This window comes from Mustela nigripes, chromosome 16 (assembly GCF_022355385.1).
Source record: "Mustela nigripes isolate SB6536 chromosome 16, MUSNIG.SB6536, whole genome shotgun sequence".
Taxonomy (NCBI): Eukaryota; Metazoa; Chordata; class Mammalia; order Carnivora; family Mustelidae; genus Mustela; species Mustela nigripes.
Window position 1 is genome coordinate 41,026,177 of NC_081572.1, and position 27,491 is coordinate 41,053,667.

Consider the following 27,491-nt stretch of genomic DNA (forward strand, 5'->3'; position numbering starts at 1 on the left):
TTTATTTATTTGACAGAGAGAAATTACAAGTACACTGAGAGGCAGGCAGAGAGAGAGAGAAGGAAGCAGGCTCCCTGCGGAGCAGAGAGCCCGATGCGGGACTCGATCCCAGGACCCTGAGATCATGACCTGAGCCGAAGGCAGCGGCCTAACCCACTGAGCCACCCAGGCACCCCTCTCTCTTTTTTTTTTTTTAAAGATACTTAATTATGGAATTTTTAAGAGTAATCTCTGCACCCAGTGTGGGACTTGAACCCATGACCCCACAATCAGAAGTTGCATGCTCCACCAACTAAGCCAACCTGGTGCCCCTGGTTATGTGCATTTTTTTTTTTTTTTTAAGATTTTATTGATTTATCTGACAGAGAGAGAGAGAGAGAGCATGCAGCAGAGGGAGAAGCAGACTCCATTCTGGGCAGGGAGCCCATTGTGTGACTCGATCCCAGGACCTCAGGGTCATGGCAGGCGAGAATTTTACCACTGAACCACCAATGGGACCTCAGGGTCATGATTTGAGCCAAAAGCAGACACTTAACCCACTGAGCCACCCAGGCACCCCAGGGTTATATATGTCTTAATAGCGTTCTGGTTTACCTTCTGCTCAGTCCGCTTGCAGGGGTTTACATAGCACGTTCTGGCTTGTGTGTTGACCTGCTCTTGACCTCCTGGAAATCAAGTGAGAGTCAGGAAGGCCGTCCTCTGTCCTGAGTGTATTCTAGCCTCACCTGGCCTTGTCTTCGTCTGCCCCTTTCAGGGCACACATGGGAGTAGCTTGGGATTTGCCATGTAAATGGACTCATTCAGGAACATGTTTAAGATTCTTAAAGCAATAAATATGTCAGGATTTAACAGCCTTCCAAGATAGTAAGATACTGGAATTTTTAAAAAAAGATTTTATTTATTTATTTGGGAGAGAGAGAGTGAGCGTGCGCATGAGCAGGGGAAGAGGCAGAAGGAGAGGGTGAAGCCGGTGTCCCTCTGAGCAGAGAGCCTGACTCCCGGCTCGATCCCAAGACCCCAGGAGGCAGACGCTTAACCGACTGAGCTACCCAGGTGCCCCCAAGTACTGGAATTTTTATGATAAAGATGATAGGAGGTGAGTGTTACCATCCACCAGGCCTAGGGCTAACTGCTTCACTTTCCCTCCCAGGAAGGTAGTACTATGACTCCCCATATTTTACAGATAAGAGAACTGAGACATAGCAAAGTTCACTTAAATTGCCCTTGTTGAGGCAACTGGACAGCAGGTAGAGGTGGAATTTGAACTCAGGTCTGCCAGGCTCTAAGCCTCAAGTCCTTGACCATCCCTCATACTGTCTCTGGCTCACGTTCCTGAGATGACTCCATAGTGACTTTCTGTTATCTGAGCCCTTTCTCACTCTCTGCTAGTGAGCTTGTGGATGACATGAGCCCAGTCAGCGCTGTGTCTGCTGCGGTGTGCTGGGCTCAGGGGAGAAATCCGGTTGTCTTTGGCTGTTGTTTGTTGGAGTGGGTCGTCTTCAGCGGCTCCCGTCTCCCAGAGCTGACGTCACCTCAGCCCCATGGCAGTTCCATCCCAAACTTTGTTTTAACTTCCTCTGCTCAGATAAAATGAGAGCGATGAAGATGTTATAATGAGGAATGCCGTAGGTAGTTGAATGACCATCACAGTTCCCTTATGATAAAAGGTATGGGTGGCGTGGTCCAGCTCCCCCCCCCCCCCCCCACTCCCCTCCTTCTGAGGCATTTGAGGAGTGACTTTGGCAAAACTGACTGTTTGAGGAGTGCTCGGTTTTAATCTATTGACTTAACATCACCCTCCGGGGTGGGGGGGTAGGAGGAGACTAGCTCACGGTCAGAACTATTTGGTTCTGTAGCTGCTCGTTCTCCTTGCTCAACGGGGAGACCGCAGCTGTGTTAGTAGTTCGGGAATTGACACCTGCAGTGGGACACTGGCCTTTCCAGGTTCCCCCCACGCCCTGCCCCTGTCTGCCTGTTAGCTGTCAGAGCCCAGCCTTTCCCACAATCGAGGTTGTGGAGAAGGAGATGGAGACAAGTATTTGCCGGTCACTTACAGCACGTCAGCTGCTGGCAGATACTATATCGTTTTTGTCTTTACAGCCATGTTTTGAGCCTCCTCCCCCACCCCCCCCCCACACCCCCTGGCACCTCCAATCCCACTGCCTCATTTACAACAGGAAATAAAGGCTCAGAGACATTGTGTCAGTTGCTCATGGTCCCTGAACTGGTAGGTCCCTTAGCTTAGCGTGGGGGTGAGATTTGAACTTGGATCTGTTTGACGCTAATCCCCATGATCTGCTGGGCCCTCTCTCCTTAATAGGGTGGCATGTTTCCTGCACAGACAGGTTGGAGAGGGCCAGACAGCGCCAGCAGCCCTAAGCTGGCTGGTGAAGACTCCTCCGGGGTCTGGCTGCCCTGGCAGTGCCGCCCCTCCCTAGCCCCTGTCTGATCCACCCCGGGGGGCTGCGGGGAAGCTGGAGATGAACTGTCAGAGGGGTGGGCTTTTGTTCTCAGCAGGTCCAGGGTTTCCCTCTGCCTGGGAGAAGGCGAAGGGACAGAGCTCAGGAGTGGGGAGATAGCTGGGGTGGGAGCTGCGTGCGGCCTGAGGTGGCTTTGCCGAGCCGGTCAGCTCTCAGTTTCCTGCATTCCATGGGGTTGGCATGCCAAACGTTCCCTGGACAAGCAATCAGGGAAGTCTTGTCTTTATAGTCAAACTGCTAATAAAACATCTCTAGAATTTGCTCCTTCCTCCACACCCACGTTGTCACTAATGAAATTACCTTTTGTTCTCATCACTTGCTGAATGGCGGTGGCTTTTTAATTGATTTTCCTGCCTCTCTGGTTTCTCCACACGCATTTCAATCTATCCTCCGCGTGGTTTCCAGAATGATGATGGTTCAAAAATGCAAATCTGATCAGGTGTTTTCCTTTGCTTTCCTCTCCATGCTGTGAGACCGAGTGTAGATGCTTCAGTGTGACCTTCCGGGACCTTCCAGAACCTTCCTGGATCTGCATGTGTGGGCCCTGACCCCTGGGTGACTTTGCTCTCCTGCCCTTTCCCATCCTCTCCACTCTTCGGCTATTGGCCATATACATATATTTAAGTTTCTGCCACGGGCGCCTGGGTGGTTCATTTGGTTAAGCATCTGACTCTTGATTTGGGTTCAGGTCATGGTCTCAGGGTCATGAGATTGAGCCCTGCCATCAGGCTTGGCACTGGACGTGGAGCCCGCTTAGAATTCTCTCTCCCGCCCCCACTCTCTCTCTCTCTCAAACAAAACAAAACAAAACAAACTTGTCATACTCTGGTTTTGTTCACAATGTGCCCCCACCCGAAGTGCCTTCTCTGTCCCTTACCCTATGTGCCATACCTCACAGCTCACCCCAGCCTGTCGCTGCCTTCCCAGGACTGTAGCATCACACCCCACAATTAGACCCAGTCTCCTTGGGATCCCACAGCAAGTACTTAAACCTCTGTTGCGGCAGAGGTGACATGCTCCACATGACATCAGCTGTCCCTGGCTTGTGGGTCCAAGAAACCCCTATCATAGTCCCAGTCAGAGGTCTCACATGACTGTGGATGAGACAATACACTTAAAGTGCAGAGCACTGTGCCTGGCGTGTAGGAATATCCAATTTAAAAATCAGTCCAGGCTTAGGGTAAAAACAGTCTTGGAATTCAAAAATGACTTCCAATTTTATAGATCATAGACCAACCTAAACAAAGATTAAACTATAAAACTTAACAGAGCATGGGGGGGGGAGCATCTTTGTGAATGTGGGCTTGGCAAAAATTGCTTAGGAAATGAAAAGCACAAACCGAAAAAGAAAAAGAAAAAAAAAAAAGAAACAGGCAAATTGGACTTCATGAAAACATAGCTGCTCTTTGAAATTTGGAAGGACTTTTGGAGGGATGCCTCTGGATAGCATGTGGTCCCAAGAAGACTGAAGGGATACTTTTTCCTTTTGCAGGTTTTCTGAAAGCCAACAGGAAGCCTTCGGCTTAGAAACATGAAATTAAATAAAAGCTTTAGAAAGAGGTTTGAGATAGCGTGGGCATAATTAGCATTAGCAGAAAGGACCACTCTACTTTGCAAGTAACAGAAAATGTGACTTCAACAAATAGGCCATTAGGTTTTTTCTGTAGTGAGAAGTTGGGGGTTAAATGGCTTATGTGTTGACAGCAGCTGAACAGTGCTGCTGTCTCTGATTCTCTGGATCATTCTGGGCAGTCAGATCTTTTTTTTTTTTTTTTTTTAAAGGTTTTTTTTTTTTATTTGACAGCCAGAGATCACAAGTAGGCAGAGAGGCAGAGAGAGAGAGAGGAGGAAGCAGGCTCCCTGCCGAGCAGAGAGCCCGATGCGGGACTCGATCCCGGGACCTCGAGATCATGACCTGAGCGAAAGGCAGTGGCTTAACCCACTGAGCCACCCAGGTGCCCCTGGGCAGTCAGATCTTTAAAGCAGGAAGGAGGTGGTGGACAGCCCCAGAGCTTGCCCCCCTTGTGAGGAAAGCAGACCCTTCCCAGCAGTCCAGTGGATGGGGCCTTGCATCCCACTGACCGGAACTGTCACACACAGATCTACACCACAGCCATGCTGGGAACCCCCCCACCTATCCCATGGGAGTCTAGGCTGGGCCTCGTTTTAGTGTGGTGTGAAGTCGGCGTAGACAAACACTGACTCAGACCAGTTTATCACTGGGCACGGTGACAAAACAAAATCAGCCTGGGAGTGAGGAGCAAGTCAGGAATGGACATTAGATAGGTCATGGGCAACGCCGAGGCAGAGGCCGTCATCATTTGGGGGCGTTTGCTAATCACATCAGTTGACCTCTATCAACTGATTGACAATTCTGGCACTCACTTGCTCTTGACCCCTGCTCCCTCCGTAGTCCTTTTTCCTTGTCTGTGGTTGCTAGGCAAACAATCCTGCTCCTGGAAAAGAAAGCCTTTTGTATCCCTGGCATACAGCACAGTATCCTACACACGGTGCTCTCAGATCAGAATTTGAAGTGCCTCCTCCTCTCCCATCCCATCCTTCTAGAAGCTTCCGGGAGACAAGGTTTTTAGGATAGTTAAGGGGGTGGTCCCGTTGGCTGGATTTCGTCTTTGGGTTAGGTTGTGCCCTCTGCTTTTTTTTTCTAGGCCTCCATTTAGTAATTCGCACCTATGTCCTCTCCAGTATTACAAATGTCAGGACATCTCTGGGATTACCTTTTGCACTTGACGGGTTACAGACCAAGCCATGCTCTGGGCCTGGTGAGCTTCAGGCAGGCAGATGGAGTTGAGTGAGTGAACCGAGACAAAGGTGGTGTCATTTTGGAATCTGGTTTGTGGATAGCACCTGTGTCTGCTCTCCCCTGCATTTCCCACCAAGCACTGAGACTGTGTTGGGGATGGCCTGCTTTGCCTCCCACAACTCTCCCGTGAGGCCTGTTCATGGGTAAGTCGTCTGTCGCCTTGCCCTCGGTGGCTTAGGACTGTGTTGTGGTGCTGGCCTTGGGAACACATCTCCTGACCGGTTGTCGCGTGATTATAGATAGAGATAGATTATAGATAGATTATAGATAGAGATAGATAGATTATATTATATTACAGGTAGGATTATAGGATTATAGATGGAGAAGTTCTCCTTCCTTTCCCTCTTGCAATCATGGGAGGCTCGGGGCAGTTAAGGGATGAAGCAGGTGTCTTGCTTTCTCATGATTTAGTCCATTTTGTCCCACAGTCCCCGCCTAGGACTGCTGGTTCAGAAACACAGAGTCCTGGGAGCTTCTAGGATTAAACTGGGGCACGAAGCAAAACGGGAAAGGTAACCCCGAGACGCTTGCTCCAGCAGCTTGCCAAGTGAAAAGTTGCTTTCCGAAGAGCACATGCTTTTGACTCACCCATGGCTTCTCAGGTGGAGACTGTCTGAGGATATTGAGGTCAGGGAACTACCTTCCTCTTCCAGATCTTCCCTGTCAAGTGTCATGACCGCTGCGGAGCCTGCGACGGAAGAGGGGGTGTTGCCTAGCAAAGCCCCGTCTGGAGTCATCCATGGCCCGGCTCCAGCTCTCTCTTTCTCAGGAAGCTTTGTGTATGCCTCCTGGTCACAGCTGGCTCTCCCTTCCCTGCATACTCATACCTAGTGCAGGGGCAGTAACAGCTGGTGCTGTTATCTAAGGGGGGCTGCTGATCGCACATGCTTCTGGATGGGGTCACCAGCCCCAGGCAGGCACTCACATCTGTCACCGATGCCGGAGATGGAGCCCATTTGGTCTCAGCCTGGGCCCGAGGCTCCCATCTGCAGCCTTTTGTCAGGCCTCGGAGTCTGCAGCTCCAGGGGAGTCAAGGGAGGGCAGGGAGCCCTAAGTTCCCAGTTGTGGCCACATCCTCTCTGGCCTCCTTGGGAACGGCTCCACTTGTGGTCTGGGGCAGACTTGTTTGTTTGTATTTGAAGTTCCCCGACTCTGAGTTTGACGTCAGGGCAGGGTTGCTAGTGGAAGGCTTGGCGGGGAGATTGTCTCCGCACGAATGCACATGGCTGTCAGCGTCCCCAGGAAAGCATGGGCGTAGGACAGAGCTGGGTAGAGGACCACTGGTTGCAGAACGCCCAGCCTGGGGATTTGAGGTCACTTGCTCTTCTCCTGGCCCTGCTGGCTTGGCAGTCTTGTTTCCTGGGCCCTTTGCTTGCCAAAAACAGCCCTTCTGGGTCCCCTTGAGGGCTCTGGGGGGCTCAGCAGTGTAGGGGACCCAGGGCTGCCTCTGGTGCTCTTGGAGCTGTGGGCTGTGGTCGGCCTGTGCCCACATGTGGAGCTGGCAGCTGCGTCACGACCTCCAGAGGCTTCCTTACGTTCTCAGAAATCATTTTGCAACACGTTGGCCGTGGCAGCCAGAGCAGACGGCTTCGCTGGCTGGGCTGGCAGGAAGTCCCCAGAAGTGCACTCCGGCTTTGGGGAGGGGGTGGGAAAAGTGAGAGGAACAGCCCTAAGGCCCGGGCAGGGCCAGAGATGCCTGAGAAGGAGTGGCTGTTTCAGGAACTATCTAGGGAAGATTGGAGTAAGTCTCAAGAACTTTAGCAACTCCCTGGAGTTTGGGACAGGGTGGACAGGGGCTGGGCACTAGCAAAACCTGCTGTCAGCATCTTCTTAAAGAGTACGGTGTTGCCCACCTGGAGGAGGGAGTCAGGGTCCTATAGGTGTTGGTGAGCTAGAGGCTGGTCCAAAGTGGCCATCCAGGTGCCTCTTACCTTACTCTGCAAAGATGCTGGGATAGCCTTGAAAGGGGTGGCTCTAGATACTGGGTAGGGTGGTGGCTAGTTTTGATGAATTCAGAGCTGGTTTGGAGCTGGGGATGGGGTGTAGCTCAGAAGATAGGTTTTGCAAATTAGGATTGGAGGTGGTGGCTCACTTGGGTGAGTGGACACATTTGAAGAGTGGGGAAGTCTGGGCCTTTTATTCAGACGATTTGGTGCCTATAGCGGGCTGGGCATTGCTGGATTTGGGGCTTCTGACCACAGGAGAGGATTACAAAGCTCTCGGTACCCCAGTTCCTCATCTGTAAGATGGGAATAGTGAAATACACCTGCAAGGCTTCTGGGTTTAGCATTTGTGGTTTGACTCTTTGTGAGTGACCCTAAGCAATGGACTGTACTTGCCGGTGAGAGGAGGCTGGGCTTAGAACCGCACACTGCTGCTTGCAGGGAGGGCGGGTGTCCCTTAGTGAGTGAGCCTAGCAGGCTGCCCAGCATCCTCATCGCGACACGGCTCTGTTGTTTTCCACTTGATGTCGAGCACACAGTGCTTCCACCAACGGTCCAGAAGGGTCTGTGGTGTCTTCATTTATGCCGGACTGTGTTTTTTGGGGAGAATGATAGAAGCTGAGAGGGACGTTGCCAGCTTTGGGGTTACGTGAAGGTTGGGACATGAGTCCCGTGTATTCACGGGTCTACTGCAATTCCTACCTCCTGGGATTTTCGTTGAGGATCCAGGGAGAGAAGGTGATAAGTTACTACATAAATAGAAGAGGTCCTTCTAACTCAAAGGCTGATAACTGAATAGAGATAATTGAGAGAGCCCATTGCCGTACGGCGGAATCTGGCGACCATCCCTGTCTGTGCCCGGGATTCATGTGTCCATTTACCTTTCAGACTTTCACATCTGTCCCCATAGACTGAACCTTCTGCCCTGCTTGACCCCTGAAAACCGGCGACACTGAGAAGGGCAGACATCTGCTCCAGTGGTCAATGCCTGCGGTCAAGTTAGGGTTACAGATGTCCTGCATCTGGTTGCTTCCATAGCCTGGATCACAGATTGGGGGTCAGCCAAATGGGGACCTCCCCATCCCGGGTGCTGTAGGGAGGGTTGGGGGTGGCTGACTTTTATTTCGCAGAACCAGTTGTCTGCAAAGCCACGGATGCTAAGAGCACCCTAGGTAGTGAGCCCTTCGTATGTTCTAGCTGTCGGCCTGAGCACCTTGCACAGGTGAATCCCACCGTTGAGTTTTCAGCAGAGCTGTGGAGCATGTGCTGCTCCCTCCAGTCTATAGGTGAGGAGACTAAGACGGGGTAACTAGTCATGGCCACCCCACTGGTGAGTGAGAATACCACGGCTGGACCTTCCATTTACGTGGCTGCTCAGTCTGTGCCTCCCTCTCCAGGTGATGGAACTGTTAACAACAGGAGGCATGGCCCCCGATTGGCTGGAGCAGGTGCCGGTGGTACACAGGAGGCATGGGCGTGTTTGTGAACCTGGGTAGGGTGTCTGCCCGGACATGACCACCGCACCACCCAGCCAGTCAGACCCAATGGCCGGCCTTCATCCCACTGTCTGGTGGGAGCCTGCGGGAGTTTTCTGCTGGGATGCCCATTTCACCAGTGGTGAAGGCGCTAGTATCCCACCCCGCTGTGACTGCTTCCAAAGGATGTCAGGACTCTGGCTGTAGCCGAGTGCATGTCTCAGGGTTGCCTGTGACAGCTGGGATGCTCTCTCTCTGGAGGGTGGTCTTGGGAGCTGTGGACGCCTACACAGAGGCACGTTGGATGAACTTTGAGCAGAGCCGACGTGGAATGCCTCTCAGATTCCCCTTGAGTTCTGAGAGCGGCTTCCTGTTCTGTGGAAGTTTCTCTCTCCTGTGCTTTGGGAGCTCTGACAGGTGTCTGCTCTCTGGGGATATCTGACAGCCTCCCCCCACCCCAACCCCACCGCGACGCCATGCTTACGGCAACCTCCGTTTGGGAGATCTGTGTGAGAGTCACGCTAGAGCAGCTACAGGGGGCAGATTCTGTTATATTTGCCTTTGATCAGTATGCCAGGTGAGGCAAGGGGCCCCCGAGTTGATGCCGCTGTGCTCCAGCCATGTTCTCTGGTGCTATCATGTGAACCTGTGAGCCCTCCGAGGAGAGGCAGGGCGCATGTGAGCTGGAGTCAACATGGGAGCCAGGTCCTGGCCCTCATGCCTTTAAATGAATGTGCCCGATCTCTGGGTTCCACCAGCATTGTCCTGAGGACCAGTGCCAGCCATCAGGGTCTTCTTTAACCCCCCAGTCTCTGAAATGGGTACAGTCCCACCCACACTGCCCTGTTGCCCAGAGAGGTTTTAGGAGAACCAGAAGGCGTGGCTTGGTGAGGGCGCCCCACTGAGTGCAGGATCTCCTTCTTCTAGGCGCTTTGCTGAACATTTACCTCCCTGTTTTCTCCTATAAATCTCCACAATAGCCTCTTGAGGTAGATCAGTCCTATTTTACAGGTGGTGAAATGAAGACCGACCGGCTAGATTTGTGTCCACTCACAGAGGGAGTGTGGTGACAAGGGGCTGAGAGGCCAGGACCGTCTGTCCTGAGGCGGAGTGCCGCCTCTTAGATATGGTTGGAGTAACCAACAGTAATGTTGTAGGACCTGTCTTTTTTTTTTTTCTTATTCCAAGTAGTATTATATATGGTGACTCTCTTGGCCCCCATTTGTATGAAATGATACCCTTTTCATAGGTGGTGAGGTTGAAGCTGAATGAAGGGGGATTTCCCAAGGTCTTTGATCGGGGTCGGGGGGAGCACCTCCTGTGTACCCTTGCGGCAGGTACTACTTACCAGCTGCAAAGCCAGGCTGAATGTCGGGATAGGAGTGGGACACACATTCAGTGTAGCAAAAACATATTGGGGGCAGGGTGTGAGACGTGACCTCCAGCCCACTGTCCTCCGTGGTGGCCAGAGAGCCAATGACTCTTTCCTCTTGCTGCTGGTTCCTTTGCTGAAACCCCAGGTGCTTTTCTATTCCGGAAAGTTTATATCTTGTGGTTTCGTGGTTAAGAAAAAAATGACACTGTCCCTGAACGGTCCCCTTGTTGGCCCCTGGGCTGACAGGCCCCCCACTGTGGTTTGTCTGGCAAAGAAGCCCCCGGGGACTGTGACCAGCTTTCCAAAAAAGTGAGGCAGGCTTGTCTCGAGCAGCTGGAAGCTGCTGCACCTGGGGTGAATCCTTTGTGAATGAGAATAGCTTGGCGACTTTGCAGAAACCAAAACGTGTAGGTGTGGTTTTCTTTACGAGCTCTGGAAGCTGGGGGGGGGGGGGGGGGAACCAGCTGCTGGGACATCAGACCTGCTGGCAAGTGGGTCACCATGCGCCCCTGGGTGTCTTCTTGCCTTGTGTCAGCATGGCCAGGCGAATGGATGGCTAACTGGGTGTAGGAAGGAGTCCCTTCAAGTTCAGCATCATCCTTCCAGGGGGGCTGCTGTGTGCTATCTGGCGGGGATCTCTAGCAGCCTTCAAGAAAAGAAGCCACTCGTCCCTCTTCTGGGGAGCTTGCCTTACTTTTTGAGACTCTCAGACCCCTGAGTGGCTGTTTGTGCTGTTGGCCTTGGTTTCTGCGATCGTTCTGGTCGATTTGCGTGCCCGTCAGATCTGCGAGATGTATCCATTGTGTTTGTGTGTCCATTCATCCAGCGAGAGGTTTTACGGGGCAAACCTTGTGCCCCAGGAGCTCTGCTAGTGGGGCCCAGAACACAGATCAGGCACCTGATCTCATGGAGAGGGCAGTCTAAGGAGGGAGACAGACAAGTTAAATACTAGAACTTGGATGAGTGCTCTGGTTGGGGGGGTGGGGCTGAGGAGCAGGGCTCCCTGCAGGAGTGGAGTTCTAAGTTGAGCTTAAGAGGTCTTGGGGAAGAGCCTTCTGGGCAGAGGGCTTTGAGGACAAAAGGGGCCAGATGTGTGGGAGGGGACTGAATTCAAGAAAGCCCAACCCTGGCTCATTGCTGAGGCTGGGCTGGCCATTCTTTTTTTTTTTAAATATTTATTTATTTATTTATTTGACAGGCAGAGATCACAAGTAGGCAGAGAGGCAGGCAGATAGAGAGGGGGAAGCAGGCTCCCTGTGGAGCAGAGAGCCTGATGCAGGGCTTGATCCCAGGACCCTGAGATCATGACCTGAGCCGAAAGCAGAGGATTTTAACCCACTGAGCCACCCAGGCGCCCCCGGGCTGGCCAGTCTTGATGTTGACCTGTGACAGTCAAAGTCATCTATAGAGTGGACGCGTTCTTAATTGGCTCCTGGGGGTCTGGTCCTCCGTTCTCACGCCAGTGGTGGGCAGCCTTCCCTGCCGCTGCCTGCATCCTGACCTCTGTGACTCCATCCGGTTATTTGATGCTTGGCCCTGTCTCTTTGAAGCTGAGGTTGGAGAGGGAAAGAGCAGGCTATGAGAAGCTCTTCAACTCGGCTGTGTCCTTGCCTCCTTCCTTCCTCAGGCTGTTGTGAGCACGTGTTGTGTGCCGTAATAGGCATGTGGGGACAGTCCTGAATGAGGTGGGCACAGTCCCTGCCCCAATGGGTACCCATCTGGGGACTTAATGTAGCTATGGGGTTTTCTGTACCATAGTTCAATCCCCCCAACAGACCACGGGCTCCATGTCCCCACACCTGTTGGACAGAGAGAACCTGGACTCAGAAAACCAAGCTGACTTCCCCGAGGTCGCATAACTGTTAAGTGGCAGAACCTACACTTGAACCCCAGTGTGGTTCAACTCCGAAGCCTGGTACTATGTCTGCTGCCCTGGGAACTTGGATCTCTCGGGGGTGACTGGGTTAGAAGAGTGAATAATGAGGCCACTGTGGTACGGGCTGCTGGCATGGTGTAGACCCCGCGTATGCTATGGGAGGCAGGGGTTGTGAGTAGGTCTGGGGCTGGGGGTCTTGCCAGAGACCTGGTCTGTGGCCAGAGGAGGAGGGGACTCGAAGCTACTGCAGGCAGTTGGAGCAGAGGCTCCGGGGGTAGGAAGGTACTAGAAGTCTTTGAGAAGTCACTTGCAGGTGAGTGTACACCTCCAGGGCACGGTGGCTCAGGGGTAGAGTGGAGTGGTAAAGAGCCTGGGAAGGAAGGTTGGGGCCATTGATTTTGGAACTGGCCTGTGGTCACCCTGGGAGGGATGGATCATTGGATGGGGGAGTCTGGACAAGGGACACAAGTGCCTTTGCTTTATCCTAGAGCATAAACGCTGCACTCACATCTTGTTTTTTCACCTGCGCTCTAAAGATGTTCCTGGGGACTTAGTTCCACGATGGCACAGCGGATGCCCTTCTGTGGCAACCCAGGGTTGCCAGCCTCTGCCAAGACTGTTCCATTAGCAGCGACACTGAGAGGTGCAAAGAATGTTTGATTAGCAACGTCATCTTGGGGTATCTGCGAGGCATGTGGTCCAAGAAGGCTGGGCTTTGCCTCCGTGGAAGTTTCTCTAATTATCAAAACGGAATTGGGTGGAATTATCTTTGTTCTGACTCGGTGTTCCCTCTCTGGAAAATTGTGCCTGCTTTCCACTGAGCCCTTAGAAGGTGGCAGGATTTAACGGGGCTCAGGACCACACGAGGGCCTGGCGCCCTTCAGGCTAGCAGCCTGTGAGCCCAGGACCAAAGTTTCTAGGGAAATTTCAGAAAGGCTGGTGGAGAAGCAATGGTTTTGTTGTCATTGTGGGTCTCTTTTCACTCCTCACAAGGATTTTTTTTTTTTTTTTTTTTTTTTTTTTAGATTTTATTTATTTAAGAGAAAGAGCAGAGGGAAAAGCAGATTCCCAGATAACAAGGGAGGCCCACATGGGCCTGGGTTCCAGGACCCTAGGATCATGACCTGAGCCAAAGGCAGACACTTAACTGACTGAGCCATCCAGGCGCCCCATAGGGATTCTTTGCCTGGGGTCTGTGGATGGAAATCAGGTGGTCCATGAATTTGGAGTGGAACAAAAGGAATCTTTAATGTCACTTGCCTTAACTGGAGTTTAATGTTACTCAGTTTGGATGTAGGCCACAAGGACATATGTGTCACTTGGTCTCCAGCAAAAAGCACAGCTGTTTGCATATTACCTTACAGTTGTGATGATATCTAAAAAAGTAGTTTGCTCTTGTCACAGCTTCAAAGCTGTCAGTTATGAAACCCATGGTCAGCTGTTGTTTCATGGGGTAATAAAGAAGGGCTTCGAGGGGCCCCTGGGTGGCTCAGTTGGTTAGGCATCCAGCTCTTGATTTTGGTTCAGGTCGTGATCTCAGGGTCCTGGGTTCAAGCCCCACATCAGGCTCTGCGCTCAGTGAGGAGTTTACCCGGAACCCTCTCCCTTTGCCCCTCCCCCACTGGTGCATGCACACGTGTGGCGTGCTCTCTCTCTCTCTCCCTCCCTCAAATAAATAAGTAAATCTTCAAAGCAAGAAATAAAGATGGGCTCTTAGTACTCTGTCACCATTCTAAATATTATTTTGAGAACTGTATTTAAATAAAATTGATTTCCTTTGTAATGCTAAGTGTTTCATTTGAAGCATTATTCTTAGAAAGGGACTAAGGACCTCTCTGGACTGCTGGAGGGGTCTGTGGTCCCCACATGGTCAAGTGCTCCTGCTAGGAATTTGGGAGCCTTTCTAGATATTTGAAATATTATATCCCTAATTATTACTACTTTTTAGTATTGTGAGGAACAAAAAGAATCCTTTAGAGAAATATACTGAGATATTTGCAGATGAGGAAGAAAGGAATGCATTAAAAATGAAAACCCTTTAGGAGACCGGGAAATGGCTCCTCTCGGCAGGGTCCAACAGGACTTTGGAAGGTTGTGCACACCTTCAGGGAAGCTTGAAAGTCACCAGGAGGAGGTCACTAGAGTCTTGTCAGTGTGACAAGAGCCCTCATGGGGTCCCTGGGTCCCTGGTCTCAGCCGAGCTTGGCAGCTCCCTGGTTCTCCTCTTGGGGCTGTGAGCTCATTGCTATCTGTTCTGCTCATCCTCCTTTTAATCAGTCCCAGGCCATGACCGAGGTTGGAGGGGGGCTCCCCCACACATCCCACCCACCTCGGCATTCATCAGTATTGTGCACGGGCACCTGGTTGGAGCCCAGGGTTTGTCAGAGAGAGCACCAGGCTGACCAAAACCAGGCTGTCCTTACTTAAACTTAACCTCTTGGGACACCTGGGTGGCTCAGTTGGTTAAGTGTCTGCCTTGGGCTCAGGTCATGATCCCAGGGTCCTGGGAGTCCCTGCTCAGCGGGGAGCCTGCTTCTCCCTCTCCCTCTGCCTGCTGCTCCCTCTGCTTGTGCTCTCTCTGTCAAATGAATAAAATCTTTAAAAAAAAAAAAACTTATCTTCTTGAGGTTTTAGCCTTTTGAGAGGCTTTTGAAAACTGTGGACCCTTTTCCCTTGGAAAATGCATAGACTCATACATCTGAAATTTGCATACATATCAGGGTGTGCTTCCTGAGAGCCTACTGGTGAGCCCAAGTGGAGGACTGCGGCCAGTCATGCCGCATGCCAGCAGGTGCTGGCGTATGCTCCGAGTGCTTCATTTCCTCGTCCAGAAAATGGGATAACATTATCCCATTTTCTGTTGTTATCCCATTTTCTGGACGAGGAAACTGAGGCTTTTCTGGGCATGGGGGTTTAGTAACTTGCCCAGGGTCATAGGGCTAGGGGGTGCCTGAGCCCCCGGATCCCAGCCCAGGCAGCCTGATTCTAGGCTGGAAGGCTTCTAAGTGGGAGGTGACTCATTCTCCCCAAGCCCCCACATCTTCCATAGCCTCACGTTCTTACCCATCCTCCAACCCTCCCAGGGCAGGAAGCCCTTCTTTTTTTCAGTAGAGATTTATCAGACCGAGAGAGAGAGATAGAGAGAGAGAGAGAGAGAGAGAATGAGTGTAAGCAGGGGAGCATCAGGCAGAAGGAGAAGGAGAGAGAGAAGCTTAGTGCTCTCCATTGAGCAGGAAGCTTGATGTGGGGCTTGATCCCAGGACCCTGGGATCATGACCTGAGTTGAAGGCAGACACTTAATCTACTGAGCCACCCAGGCACCCTCAGGAAGCCCTTCTTTGGTCTCTACCCCATTCTCTCTCCTGACCAGTGTTGGCCATTGTCCTTAAGGATCATGGTCTGGGCGTGAGGCTGTGTCAGCCAGCCCTGGGGTGAGGAGAGGGTCTTGGGGGGCTCTCCAGGTCTTCTGCTGGCTTTCTTGGACCCTTCTCCTCTCCTCCTTCCTCCATTTCCTACTTCACTGGTGTTTGAATGATGGTGGTGGGGGGCACCCTGCAGGCTCTTGTGCATAATGCTTGGGGTGTAGAGTGCATGTATGAACCTCATACAAAATGGCCTCCTCTTTCCTGGGCTCCCACAGGCGAAGCTGGTCCGCTACATTTGCAAGCAACAGCAGTGTAAGCTCAGCGTGGCTCCCAGTGAGAGGACCTCGGAGCTCAACAGCTACCCTCGCTTCAGTGACTGGCTGTGCACCTTCAATGTGAGGCCAGAGGTAGTGCAGGTAAGCGGGTTGTGGAGCTGGGGTCTGGAGAGGGGGAATGGTTGGGTGGGGGGTTGTCGGGCATGGGGGACCACACACAAATCCACGGACTGGCTCCTGTGGGAGTGTGACTGGGAGGACAGCGGCCGGGGGAGGGACCCAAGGCAAGTGTGGCTCTTAGCCTGTGTCCCAGGGCCTCTGCCGAACGAGTTGGACAGCCTGACCACACTGATGGTTCATTGATTTCCCCCTAAGAACACCCCGTGGAAACGTTGGCTGTGTGACAGGCACCGTGCTATCAACACTTTGTCTAGATAATCTCACTTAATTCTCGCAAAACCCCTGAAAGAATTACTCTCTTGTTGCTGCTTTATATTTGAGGAAATTAAAGCACAGAATGGGTACGTGACTTGTTTGAAGTCATGCAGATAGCAAGTGAGCCGCTTTGGGATTTGGAAACAAGAGCCCGAGTTTAGTTTTCTCTTGTATCTGCTGTAATGTACTATTTTCACCACTCAGTTCCCTCTTCCCATCCAGCCGGCCTACCCACCCCTCCCCACCTCAGCCAAGTAACTGATCAGCCAGTGAGCCTGGAGAGCATATCCTATGCCAAGTGTCAGGGGCACAGGGCCCTCTCCCCACCACCCCCCATGAGGCATCAGTAGATTAGTGCCTAGCAGGTGCAGTTCACCCAGCCAGATCTTTCAAACGCCTTTGATTATAAAATTAAAAAGTTGCTGGCTCTTGCTATTATTTTAAAAGCAATAGGGATTTATTATTTAGACACACCTTGGAAAACGGAGGAGGAAAAAAAAGTCACACATATATTTCCACGACTCAGCAAAAGTTCACAATCATTAAAATTTCAGTATTTCCTTCTGGTTTTCTTCCCCCCAGCTAATAGTTAAGTCTTCTAAAAATTTCTAATGGGTCAGACCCGTGCTATAAGGTAGTTACGAGCCAATGTGGCTACTCTGTCCTTGGAATGTGGCAAATCCACGTTGAGATGTGCCGTCATTTCAAGGCTAGGAGTCCAAAGAGGTGCTGAATTCTGAAGACTTCATATAAAAAAAAATTAACACGAATAACTTTTCATGTTTTGTATACATTGAATATATATAATTGGGGTCTATTAAGCTAAATAAAATGTTAAAATTAATTTCGTGAAATACACTCACTTTTTAAAGTGTGGTGACTCAAAAATGGAAGTGTGTGGCTTGCATTGTATTTCTCTTGGGCAACACTGATTCAAACAATCCTGAATAAACAGTTTTGTTTTGCTCTTATCATACGCTATTGCTAGCCAGCATGTTTTCTTTGTAGCTTCACACTTAATAACGCCCCCACTTTTGAAGTAGCTGCGTAATGTTTGATTGCGTGTAGGGGTGCGGTGTGTCAGAAGGGGAGGTTCATCCTATCCTTGGCTATTTCTGTAACACAGGGTTAATATGATTTCTGCCGTTCTTTGTATATTTAGGAATTTTCCCTGGGAGAGATTTCCTGGACAGGAAGTGGCGTGATCGTGAAAGGTCCTGTCATGGGGAGGAGGGGTGGGAGTGCATGGGGGTGAATGAGGGGACCCAGGAGGGCTCTTAACATGTCACACGTGTCTGACCTGACCTGGTGCACGCCCACAGTTACAAAACTGGCAGGAAGGGACACCAGGGTGGCTCAGGGGTTACTGCTTTGGGCTCAGGTCAGGATCCCAGGGTCCTGGGATCGAGCCCTGTGTCGGGTTCCCTGCTCAGTGGGAGGCCTGCTTCTCCCTCCTCCACTACCCCTGCTTGTGTTCCCTCTTTCTCTCTCTGTCAAATAAATAAAATCTTTAAACAAAAAACACCAAAGTTGGCAGGAAGGAGCTGGTTTTTGTGAAGGCTGAGGGCAGCTCCTCTGTGACATGGAGTGTCCTAGGACTTTTTTTTAACATTCAAACGCACACATTGAGGCCCTCCGGTCTTACAGCTTCCTGCTGCCCAGGAAGGAAATCTCAACGACATGGAATGGTTGTCCGTGGTGACGTGTTGAAAGTCATGGACTTGGGAGCTGGAGAGTGTTAAATGGTCGCCCCTGCCCCCCAGCCAAGCCCAGCCTTGACCCCTCCCCGCCCCCAGTCGCAGAGATGGGAAGCAGCTTCTCCTCACACCGCGTCTGTAACACCGTGGAGGGTGCCGGGGCTCTGCAGAGGTAGTGACTTGCCCGGCATCTCACTGGCGTCCTCCCTAACTTGACAGGCAGAGACCGCAGGTTTGGAGAAGCTGAAAGGCTCTGGGATGGTCCGGAGCTGGTAACAGGGATACTCTCGAGGTTCAGACAGGGGACTGGTAGACTCCACACTGCATTCTCACTTCCTTTCTAGAGCCCGAGCCACCTCTGGCAGATGGCTTAGCTGCTCATGCTATTTTTCTTGGGTCTGCCTAGATCTGGAGTGTACCAGACACCCCGTTGCAGCCACGTCCTTCTGTGAGAGAGGAGCCAGGTGTGCCCAATACAGAGGCTGATCCCAGGGAAGCTGGCTGCAGGGGCGTTTTAGCCTTTGGAGATCCCTGTGGGGGGCAGCTGGCACACGGGTCTTCCAGGCAGGCCTAGAGGCATAGCAGACACTGAGTGAGATGGTGTTTGAGTCATGAGGTCATGAGTGCGCCAGAGCTGGCACTGAATGAGGGGCAGGCTTGTCTGTAGGGAGGCGTCAGGCAGGCGGGAGAGCCCAGGTGCCTCATGTGGTTTGGGAACCAGGCTGCTACCCAGCCTTGGGGACTGGGGTAGTGTCTGAGCAGACAGTTGGGTGGGACTTCTGCAGTTGTTCCAACTGCAGACTTCTTCAGTTGCAGGCACTTCTCTTGCCTGGACTCCTGCAGCAGCCTCTTAACTGTCTCCCTACTTTCATTCACTCCGTTCCACTTCCACACAGCAGCCAGAGAAACATAATAAGAAACACAGTATAGTTTGAAACATAATATAACTAAGAAACATAATATAGATCATGTCATTTTCCAGTGCTTCCCATTTCTTTCTGAATAAATGCCAGATTCCTCACCCACTTGGGCCTCTGCTGGCCTCTCTGACCTTATCTCTCTCATCCTCCTCTTTGATCCCTTTGGTCTGATCTTTGCACTCCCTCTTCCTCTCCTTGGAGTGCTTTCTCCTTGGCAGGTCCATTGTCCCCTCCTCCGAGCAGTCTTCCCTGATAACCTGATCTAAAGGTCACTCCTACCCTTTGTTTTCTACCAGTGCATCTTGGCTGATTTTTCTCAATGACACTAGCCATTGGAGTATATCTGACTTATTTGTTGTTTGTGGTCTGTCTGCTGTCTCCCACTGGAATACAAGCTCCGTAACAACCTAGCGAGTGTTGGGCTCAATGTGACCGTCAAGAGGCAGAAAGGGTGAATCTCACGGTTACAAGTTGGGTATCCCAGGAGTTGAGGGTTTGGTCCTGAGTGGGTGGTGACACAGGTTACTCCTAGGTGTGGCTTTTCATACCCTGCAAGAGAAGCCACTCTAGAATCATAGCCCCAAAGACCCACCTTCCCAGCTCTGCCTGGCTACCCACAACTCAGCCTCCGGGAAGAACCCTGGGGAAGTTGGTGCCCTTGGGAATCCTTGGGTCTCTTTGGCACTCCTCTTCTGACCATATCCACATGCTTCACTCATTAAGGGGTTGTGGTTCTGGGAGCCCAACTGGCCTTCCTCTGCTAGGCCTCTGTAGTCTGGTTACAGGCTGCACCGGGACCTACATGCCTCTTGCACTCTGAAGGGCTTGTGGGGTCAAGTGCTTAGAGGCACAGTGGTGTTCAGCGGGTTGGAGGAGAGAAAATTCTGGCACTTTTCTCACCTTTCATCCTCAGCTGCTGTTAATTCCTGAGTGAGAGTCAGCCCCACAGAGGATGCTGGAGGCTTGTGCACAGGTAGCTCGAGACAGCCATCGGGGGAGCGAAAAGCAGGGGGCAGTCAAGGAAGGCGGGGAGAGCAGGGGCTGGCTGGAGGCAGTGTTCTGAGTCAAGAGGCAGCAGGAGTCCGTTCAAGGCCTAAGAAGGGCAGGAGGAGGACAAATGCTGGGCCCCGGTCTGCCTCCTGCGCCCTTGCGGGCTCCAGAGCTCACTCATGGGCATCCTTACCCAGAGACTGGAGGAACTGAGGCCGAGGGGGTGGGAGCAGGAAGAGAGTGGGCCAGGCTGCCTGAGAGTACTAGGGCATGGGCCAGCAGCTTTCTGCTTGGGTTTTGAGAATCACAAGGAACCACTGGCCAGGTATCTGGCCAGGTATCTTCCCTAAGCCCTCCAGACCCCTTTTCTCTATCTCATTCTATTTCTTCCCCTCAGATCTCAGGTTGGTTCTTAGGCCCAGGCCAGAGTATGCTGAAGGTTGGAAAGGAAGGCTGTTCTCATTAGTAATCCTAGCCTCTGCTCACTGGGGCAGGGGCTGCCTCGCCTTGGCTCTGCTGCTGGAGTCTCTCCTTGTACCTGTGGGGGGTAGGGGGTGCACAGCGATGGGGGCCCGGAGTTAGAGCCGCATCCCGGCACAGGCCTCATGGTGGGCCCAGGGGGTGTGGGTCTTATTTTCCACTCAGACAGTTTGGACTCTGACACCTACCCTCCCCTGCTCACCCTAGACGCTGATGGGTCTTGTGTGCTTGTAGCTGGAATTGGTTCTAAAACTTCCACTCACCAAAGATAGGTGCAGAACTCAAGAAATTGAAGCTCCAAACATCATAAAATCCCATGCTTTGCCAAAAAAAAAAGTGACCTCAGAGATAAAACCCTTTAACATTTTTTTTTTTTTAAAGATTCTTATTTATTTGATAGAAACATGGCAAGTGAGGGAACACAAGCAGGGGGAGTGGAAGAGGGAGAAGCAGGCTTCCTGCCGAGCAGGGAGCCTGATGTGGGGCTTGAACCCAGGACCCTGGAATCATGACCTGAGCCGAAGGCAGATGCTTAGCGACTGAGCCACCCAGATGTCCCAGAACACTTTAACTTCTGAATGTCATCTGAGCATTGCTTATTTTCTTAAATAGATGTTTTGTTTTGTAATAATTTGAGATTTATGGAAAAATTGCAGTGATTGTATGATTGTACAGAATTCCCATATATGGCCTTCACCCAGGTTCCCGCCATCATTATCATTATACGTTCCTGCAGCGCGTATTTGTCAAAACTAAGAACACAGTGTTGGTACATCACTGTTGACTAAATTCCAGACTCTCTTTGGATTTCCCCAGTTTTTCCGTTAGAAGCTTCCTTCAGTTCTAGGAGCCGATCCAGGATAGCACATTGTTCTTATTTACATACAAATTTGTTTCCTTTTTATTTTTGATAGTTGCTAAAATGGGCTCGTACAGTATTTTCTCAGTCTGAATCTCATCTCTGCGTGAGTCATACAAATCCATCTCATTCCTCTTTGATAGTAGAATCATTAAGAGGGAAGATTTCCTCGAGCCAGCCTAGCAGTGACTGGGGTAAGAGGTGCCCATGGGCGCATGTAGAGGTGCACGCAGAAAGCTTCAGCCTGCGTCCACAAGCGTCCATCTCCAGCTGGAGATGGAGATGGGGACTTTAAAACAGCGTCCTGTTATGTGGCCTTTCCTTTTTTTTTTTTTTTTTTTTTTTTTTATGGTTGGTTGGTTGGTTGGTTGGTTTTTAGGAGAAGAGTCTGAATCATGAAGTCTGGCAGTTTCCTTTGCTGAGCCATCCATGCTAAAGGGCCCCTGATGGTGGGAGCTGTCCCTTCAGTCTCTGTGTTCTCTGCGTGTCTTGCCCTCCCCCTGGAAAATAGTGCCTTTCTGCTGCATGAAGAGGGGGCTGGATGCAGATGTGGCCCCAGGCTGGTCGTGGCCCTTCCTAGTTTCTGGTGTGGAGGCAGGGCCTCTCCTCCCCTCCTTTCCTTTCTGAGTTAGATCTCAGCCCCCTGCTGCTCCAGAGCCCACAGTGGGTGCTTCTGACATATGTGATCTTTGATTCTAACTCCTTTGGTGACCAGAAGCTCAGGAGACACCTTCCTACGTGGACCCCATGTACACTAGATCTTCCTCTAGAGTGACACTGTCCAGTAGAACTTTTGGGACAATAGCAGGATTCTTTACCGCCCTACCCAACGTGGTAGCCACCAACCGCGTGTGACCATGGAGAACTTGAATATGATGAGTGCAACGGGGAAGCCAAAATTTAGATTTTGTTTTATTGTAATGAATTTTCACTTAAAGAGACATATGACCCTCGCTGTGTCAGACAGCGCTGATCTGGAGCCTGCCCTGGAGGGACCCCATGCTCACAGCCAAGGTGCTAGAGACACTCCCCCCACCGCAGGAGCTCACAGGCTACCGTGAGACTTGCCGAGAGCTGATATCAAGTGCCCTGATGGAAGGCAGTCTGGGGTCCGGGAGGCTGGCAAACCCACCCTGGGAGGATGGAGAAGGACCAACACCAGGGGAGGGTTCCCCTCAGAGCTGGGAACTAGGCTGAGCTAGGAAGGGCAAGAGGGCAGGAATGGTAGCAGCAGAGCCCCTGAGGACTGAGAGCGCTCTTTGGGCCTCCCAGGAAGTGTTTGCAAAGGGCTTGCCCTGGGAAGAGACCGGCGAGCAGATGGTCACTTTGTGGAAACCTTCGTGTAGGGGCATTTATCTGGAGACCAGCGCCATGCTTGTTTGTGTGTGCGAGAGGGTGCAAGAGAGCACTAGAGTTGTTTTAGGGACACTAAAACCCCTGCTGGTGAGAAGGCTGGGTTCATCATGAGGACAGTGAAAGGTGAGCCATTGCTGGTGTGGGAACCTGGGGCACAGCATGGAGGAGGGGATCTCAGGCCTAGCACCGAGAGCACGAGAGTGATTCGGAGCAAGGTGCCTCCACCCTCCCCAGACACCTAGAGTCACACACTGTGACTCTTTCCACCCTCCCCTGCCAGACCTTTCACAGGCTAAACATCACAGCTTCATGTTCTGGCTGTAGCTCAGGGGGGAAATGATTTCAGAGCCTGCTGGCATGAAGCCTTTTTTTTTTTTGGTTCAGCAATTTCCCTGTTGGAAGTTGCTAGAGGAAGTGGTGAGCACTGGCTGGGATCCATCCTAGCTGTGAGAGGTGAGCGCTGCAGAGGCCAGGACCCCAGGGCCCAAGCCAGAGGCCATGGACTCCCCTGAGGAAGCTCTTACTGGTGGCATTTTCTGAACTGAAGATGCAGGCGAGTCCGGTAAGGGGCTTTTGTTAAAGCCCTGACACAGCAAGTTTCTCTATCCCTTCTCCTCTACTACTCTCACGTTCCCATGTTTGAAATCAGGCCTTCTCTTGGGGATGGGAAGCGAGCTCCCTGGGGTCTGCCGCCATCTTGGTTTCCCACTGGCTGGGAGTGACCCTGGCCCTGTGTGGGCCCCGAGTGGTGGGCTGTGTGAAGCCAAAGGCTGTGGAAGAATAAACCAGGAAAGTGAGCTGGTGTTTGGCTCCTGGGTTCAGCTTTAATGCATATGAATCCTGCTGTCAGTCTTCTGGTCATCCTCACCCTCTCCCCGGGGAGCCAGAGGCCGCACTAGGCAAAGGCCTTGCTCTTGGCAGCTGGGAGCCGCCTCTGAATGCAGCATTCACTCTCTCTGGGCTGTGTGGGGAGACCCAGGCCAGCGTGTCAGCCTCAGTGGGGGATTGCCACTAGGGATTTGAGGCATCAGGACCAGCCCAGCAGGATGGGGAGATGGAGGCCTGGTGGTGGGGAGGGCGGCTGTGCCCGTGTCACCCAACCAGTCAGAACAAGAGATGGAGGTGGGATATGGAAGGAAGGTGGCATTTTGTGTTAATCCTTATACCTGGGGGAGGGGGTGGGAGAGACCCCCGGTCCCCATACTGTGTCTGAGCAAACTGACGTTCAGAGAAGTCGAGGGACCTGTCAGGGTCATACAGTGAGATGATAGCTGGGTCAGGATTCTCAAGCCAGTCTCCCTTCCTTGACTCAGCTTCTTACTTAGATTAGCCCAGCCTGGGGTTCCTGTATGCCGTTGTATAATTGAATTGAACTCTTTCAGGATGCCCGGGTGGCTCCGTTGGTTAAGCGTCTGCCTTTAGCTCAGGTCGTGATCCCAGGGTCCTGGGACCGAGCCCCCACATCAGGCTCCCTGCTCCGCGGGGGGCCTGCTTCTCCCTCTGCCTCTGTCTGCCACTCCCCCTGGTTGTGCTTTCTCTCTTTCTCTCTGGCAAAAAAATAAATAAATAAAATCTTGAACAAGAAAATAACTTGATCTCTTTCTGTCTCCCTCCTTCTCCCCCTCCCCCTTCCTTCCACCCTCTCTCTGACCTTTTTTCTTCCTCTCTTCCTCCACCTTTTCCGTAATACCCACTCATTCTATATCCATTGATCACTTACTCTGATTAGTTACCACTGAAGATTAATTGATGCACAAAATACAGTCTTCCCTGGGGGCTTATCAGGTGGTGGGATGTACACAGCTACAAATAACCACCATAGAAGCAGGCTGACGGGCCCCAAGGGAGGAAGGGCTGAGATGGGGCCTGATACAGAGCTGAGGGCCTTCCTGTGTTGTCTCCTGTCCACCCAGCCATGCACTCATTCGGTTTCTACTTAGCTCCTGTTAGGTGCCAGGCCCTGTTCTAGGTGTTGGGCCTGCGTTCCTGTCCTTACTGAGCTGGCATACATCCATCCCTCTCTCCAGTTGATGAAGTGCTTTATTTTCTGAATCTGAGCCAAAATGCTCTGTTTTAAGCTTTAAGTGTGAGGTCGCCCCTGGTTTTTAGAAACCTGAAAAAAACCAGAGCGTGGGGGTGCCTGGGTGGCTCAGTGGGTTAAGCTTCTACCTTCGGCTCAGGTCATGATCCCAGGGGCCTGGGATCGAGTCCCGCATAGGGCTCTCTGCTCAGCAGGGAGCCTGCTTCTCCTCATCTCTCTCTCTGTCTGTCTCTCTGCCTATTTGTGATCTCTCTCTCTGTCAAATAAATAAATAAAATCTTTAAAAAAAAAAAACAAAACAGAGCATGACTGTTTTGGTTAGCCTCCCATACTGGTTGGCATTTATGAATGGTGAGCCCATCTCCTCCATCCTCTGGGTTTCTGGGCTGCCAGGCCCAGTGAAAATGGACTAGACCGGGGATCCTGTGCCATTCGGGCAGGAATCTGGCTGTTTCCTTTGCTGTTCTGTCTCTGCTGCCTGGCACATTGAAGGTGTCTTGTTGAATGAATGACTTCAGATCAGATCATCCAAAGAGTTTTGGTCCCTTGGGCTGAGGGATCTCAGGAGTGTTCTTGTCTGGGCTCTTGAAGGTTGAGTTTTGGGAGCCTCTGGGGAATGGTGTCTGGGGGCTGCCGAAGGCGGCTGAGATCAGGGTTCCTGAGCTGGCTCCGCTGTGTTCGGTGAGGGGCTGGACTTGGTCTAGCTGTGTGCCTGTAGCCCTGCTGTGGGATGACTTAGAGTTGCCTGAGCTACCTCTGGGGCCACCCAGCTCCTGGGCTGTCAGTTTCTATCGAGTGTCCCTTCCTCCGGGACTGGCCTTAAAGGCAAGATTGCTCTAGAACACACCTAACCAGCCTAGATATATCACTGGGAAATTCTTGCGTCAACACCACCCTGTTTTAATTATTGTAAGCAAAAGCCCCTTCTCTCACTACCGTTCTTTTAAAAGAAAATCAACATAGGCATTTTGGTGGCTTGGTTCTCATCCATATGCTTTTGGGGAGGTAGCAAGATTCGAAATAGGCAGCCCCGAACCTGGTGTTGGGAGGCAGACAGAAACTTGATTTTGCTACTTGTTCATGGACAAGTCTCTTACCTCTCAGCTTGTTTACTTGTCCGTCGGTTGTCTAGCTAGAAACTAAGCAGTCACTTCTCATTCCTTCTGTTTCCTTACTTCCACGTTGGATAGCAAAGCTTGCTGGCTCTATTTCCAAATATATATCCCAAACCCACTTATGTCTCTTTTTTTTACAATGCCCCCTGCCACCCTAGGCCTAGCTACTACACGGACTTTGCCGTGGCACCTACATCACTCTCTCTATATCTACTCTTGCCCTCTCTTGCATTTCTTCTCATTTTTATAAGCCAGGAGTGATTTTTCTTAAAACCCAAATCTGATCATCTCGCTTTTCTGAGTACGGTCCTTCATTCAGTGTCTTGCCCTCAACATAAAATCCAAACCCCTTCACTATTACCTGTAAGGCCCTGAAGTATTTGGCATCTGCCTTCTTCTTCCACACCATCTCCTGCCCCTCCTTACTCTTTGCCTTGCGTTCGAACACGTCAGGTTTCCTGTCATAGTTCAGGGCCTTGGTATGTTCTGTTTCCTTTGCCTGGAAATTTCTATATTCTCATGGCTAGGATCTGTAGAAGTGGGATCTTCAGAGAGGCCACCCTGTCTAAAATTAGATGCCCCCCCCCCCCGCCATGTCTCAACATGCTCTCTCCTTTTAGCATTTATTCATAAATTTCAGTTACATATTTTAGTTTATGTTTTCTATTCTGTGTTTCCTATTAGGATGTAAGCTCCCTTAAGAACAGAACTACCTATTTCATTTGCTATTGTATTCCTAGCCTGGAATAAAGTGCCTGACACAGAGTTAGTATTCATAGTGGCTGTCTGTCGATGAGATGGATTGGCGGGGGGGTTAAATAGATGGTCCGAGGGTACGTAGTAATTACTTACTTAGTACAAGCTATTAAATTCTCCTCTTAGTTAGAATGTTTCTGTAGCAAGTTCCAGTGCTGACTGGCTTACACCAAAGACTTTGTCAGCTTAAGTAATAGAGGTTCAGCGAGGTCTGGATGCGGAAGTTCACATGATGCTGTTAGAGTGTACTTCTCGGCCAGACCCACACCACGTGGCAGGCACCAAGGCCACCAGCAGCGAAGCCTCACTTTCTTCCTGCATCATGGTGGTGCTTGTCGGTGGAGAGCTTCTGCCCCAGGACTGGAGCTGGAAAGGCTCTGCATGGCCTACCTTTGGTCCCATGTTACCAGAGCCAAGCACAAGGCTAGGAAGATGGAACACACCTGTTGGCCCACACTGGGTCACAGCTCAGCCCTTGAGCAGCATGGCAGAGAAGGCTACCTGAAGGGTAGACCTGCACTCTGGAAATGGATTCCTGGAGGAAGGACAGCTCTCTGGACGGCAAAAGACGTGTATTAACACTCACATACCCAGATGGTTCTACCGCAGCTGTTGGAGTCCCTGCCATCACCAGGGGCTCTCCATGGGGCCGGGTCACCTGACTTTCCCAGGAGAGTCACAGGGGTGGCCGCTGTGCCCTGTTTCCGTCAGTGAGCAGGACTTCTGTGTCTGCAGGAGACCCAGGGCAGACACAGGAGACCCAGGGCCTCAGGTTCGAGATGGTACGTGAGGCCTACACCTCAGGGTGTGAGGGGAGCAGCAGAGATCACATTTCTATAATGTAATCGGTGAGCCTAGCCCCTCGTTTTTTGTTTTTAATGACATTTCTCATTTTCTTCACTCTTAAACTAAGATTTATTTTAGATTAGAAAATGTAGAGAAGCAAAAGAAATGAGTTACCTGTAATCCTTCACAGAGCCAATCATTGCTTTTAGGCTTTTTACTTTTCTTATTTTCCTAATATCCAGTAATTTACTTGGATGTTCACTTTCAAAATGTATAAAGTATAGAAATTAAAATGATAATTCCACCATTTGTTGATGGTTTACACCATCATCTTACTACTCTGAGGAAATGCTATAAACATTTAAGTGCATTTCCTTCGAGTCAGCCTTTGTTGTTGGCTTTTTTTTCTTCCTTTTTTTTTTTTTTTTTTTTTTTTTTTTTTTTTT

At 51.2% G+C, this 27,491-nt stretch overlaps 1 protein-coding gene across 2 annotated transcripts in view; it reads left to right on the forward strand.

The window, feature by feature from the left end:
* KSR1 (kinase suppressor of ras 1) overlaps window positions 1-27,491 on the forward strand; it is a 148,720-nt gene that overhangs the window by 63,542 nt on the left and 57,687 nt on the right. For both annotated transcript variants that reach the window (XM_059379713.1, XM_059379714.1), the window contains exon 2: window positions 15,611-15,751. In XM_059379713.1, coding sequence (XP_059235696.1) covers window positions 15,611-15,751 — 141 coding nt within the window. The remainder of the gene's footprint in view (window positions 1-15,610; window positions 15,752-27,491) is intronic.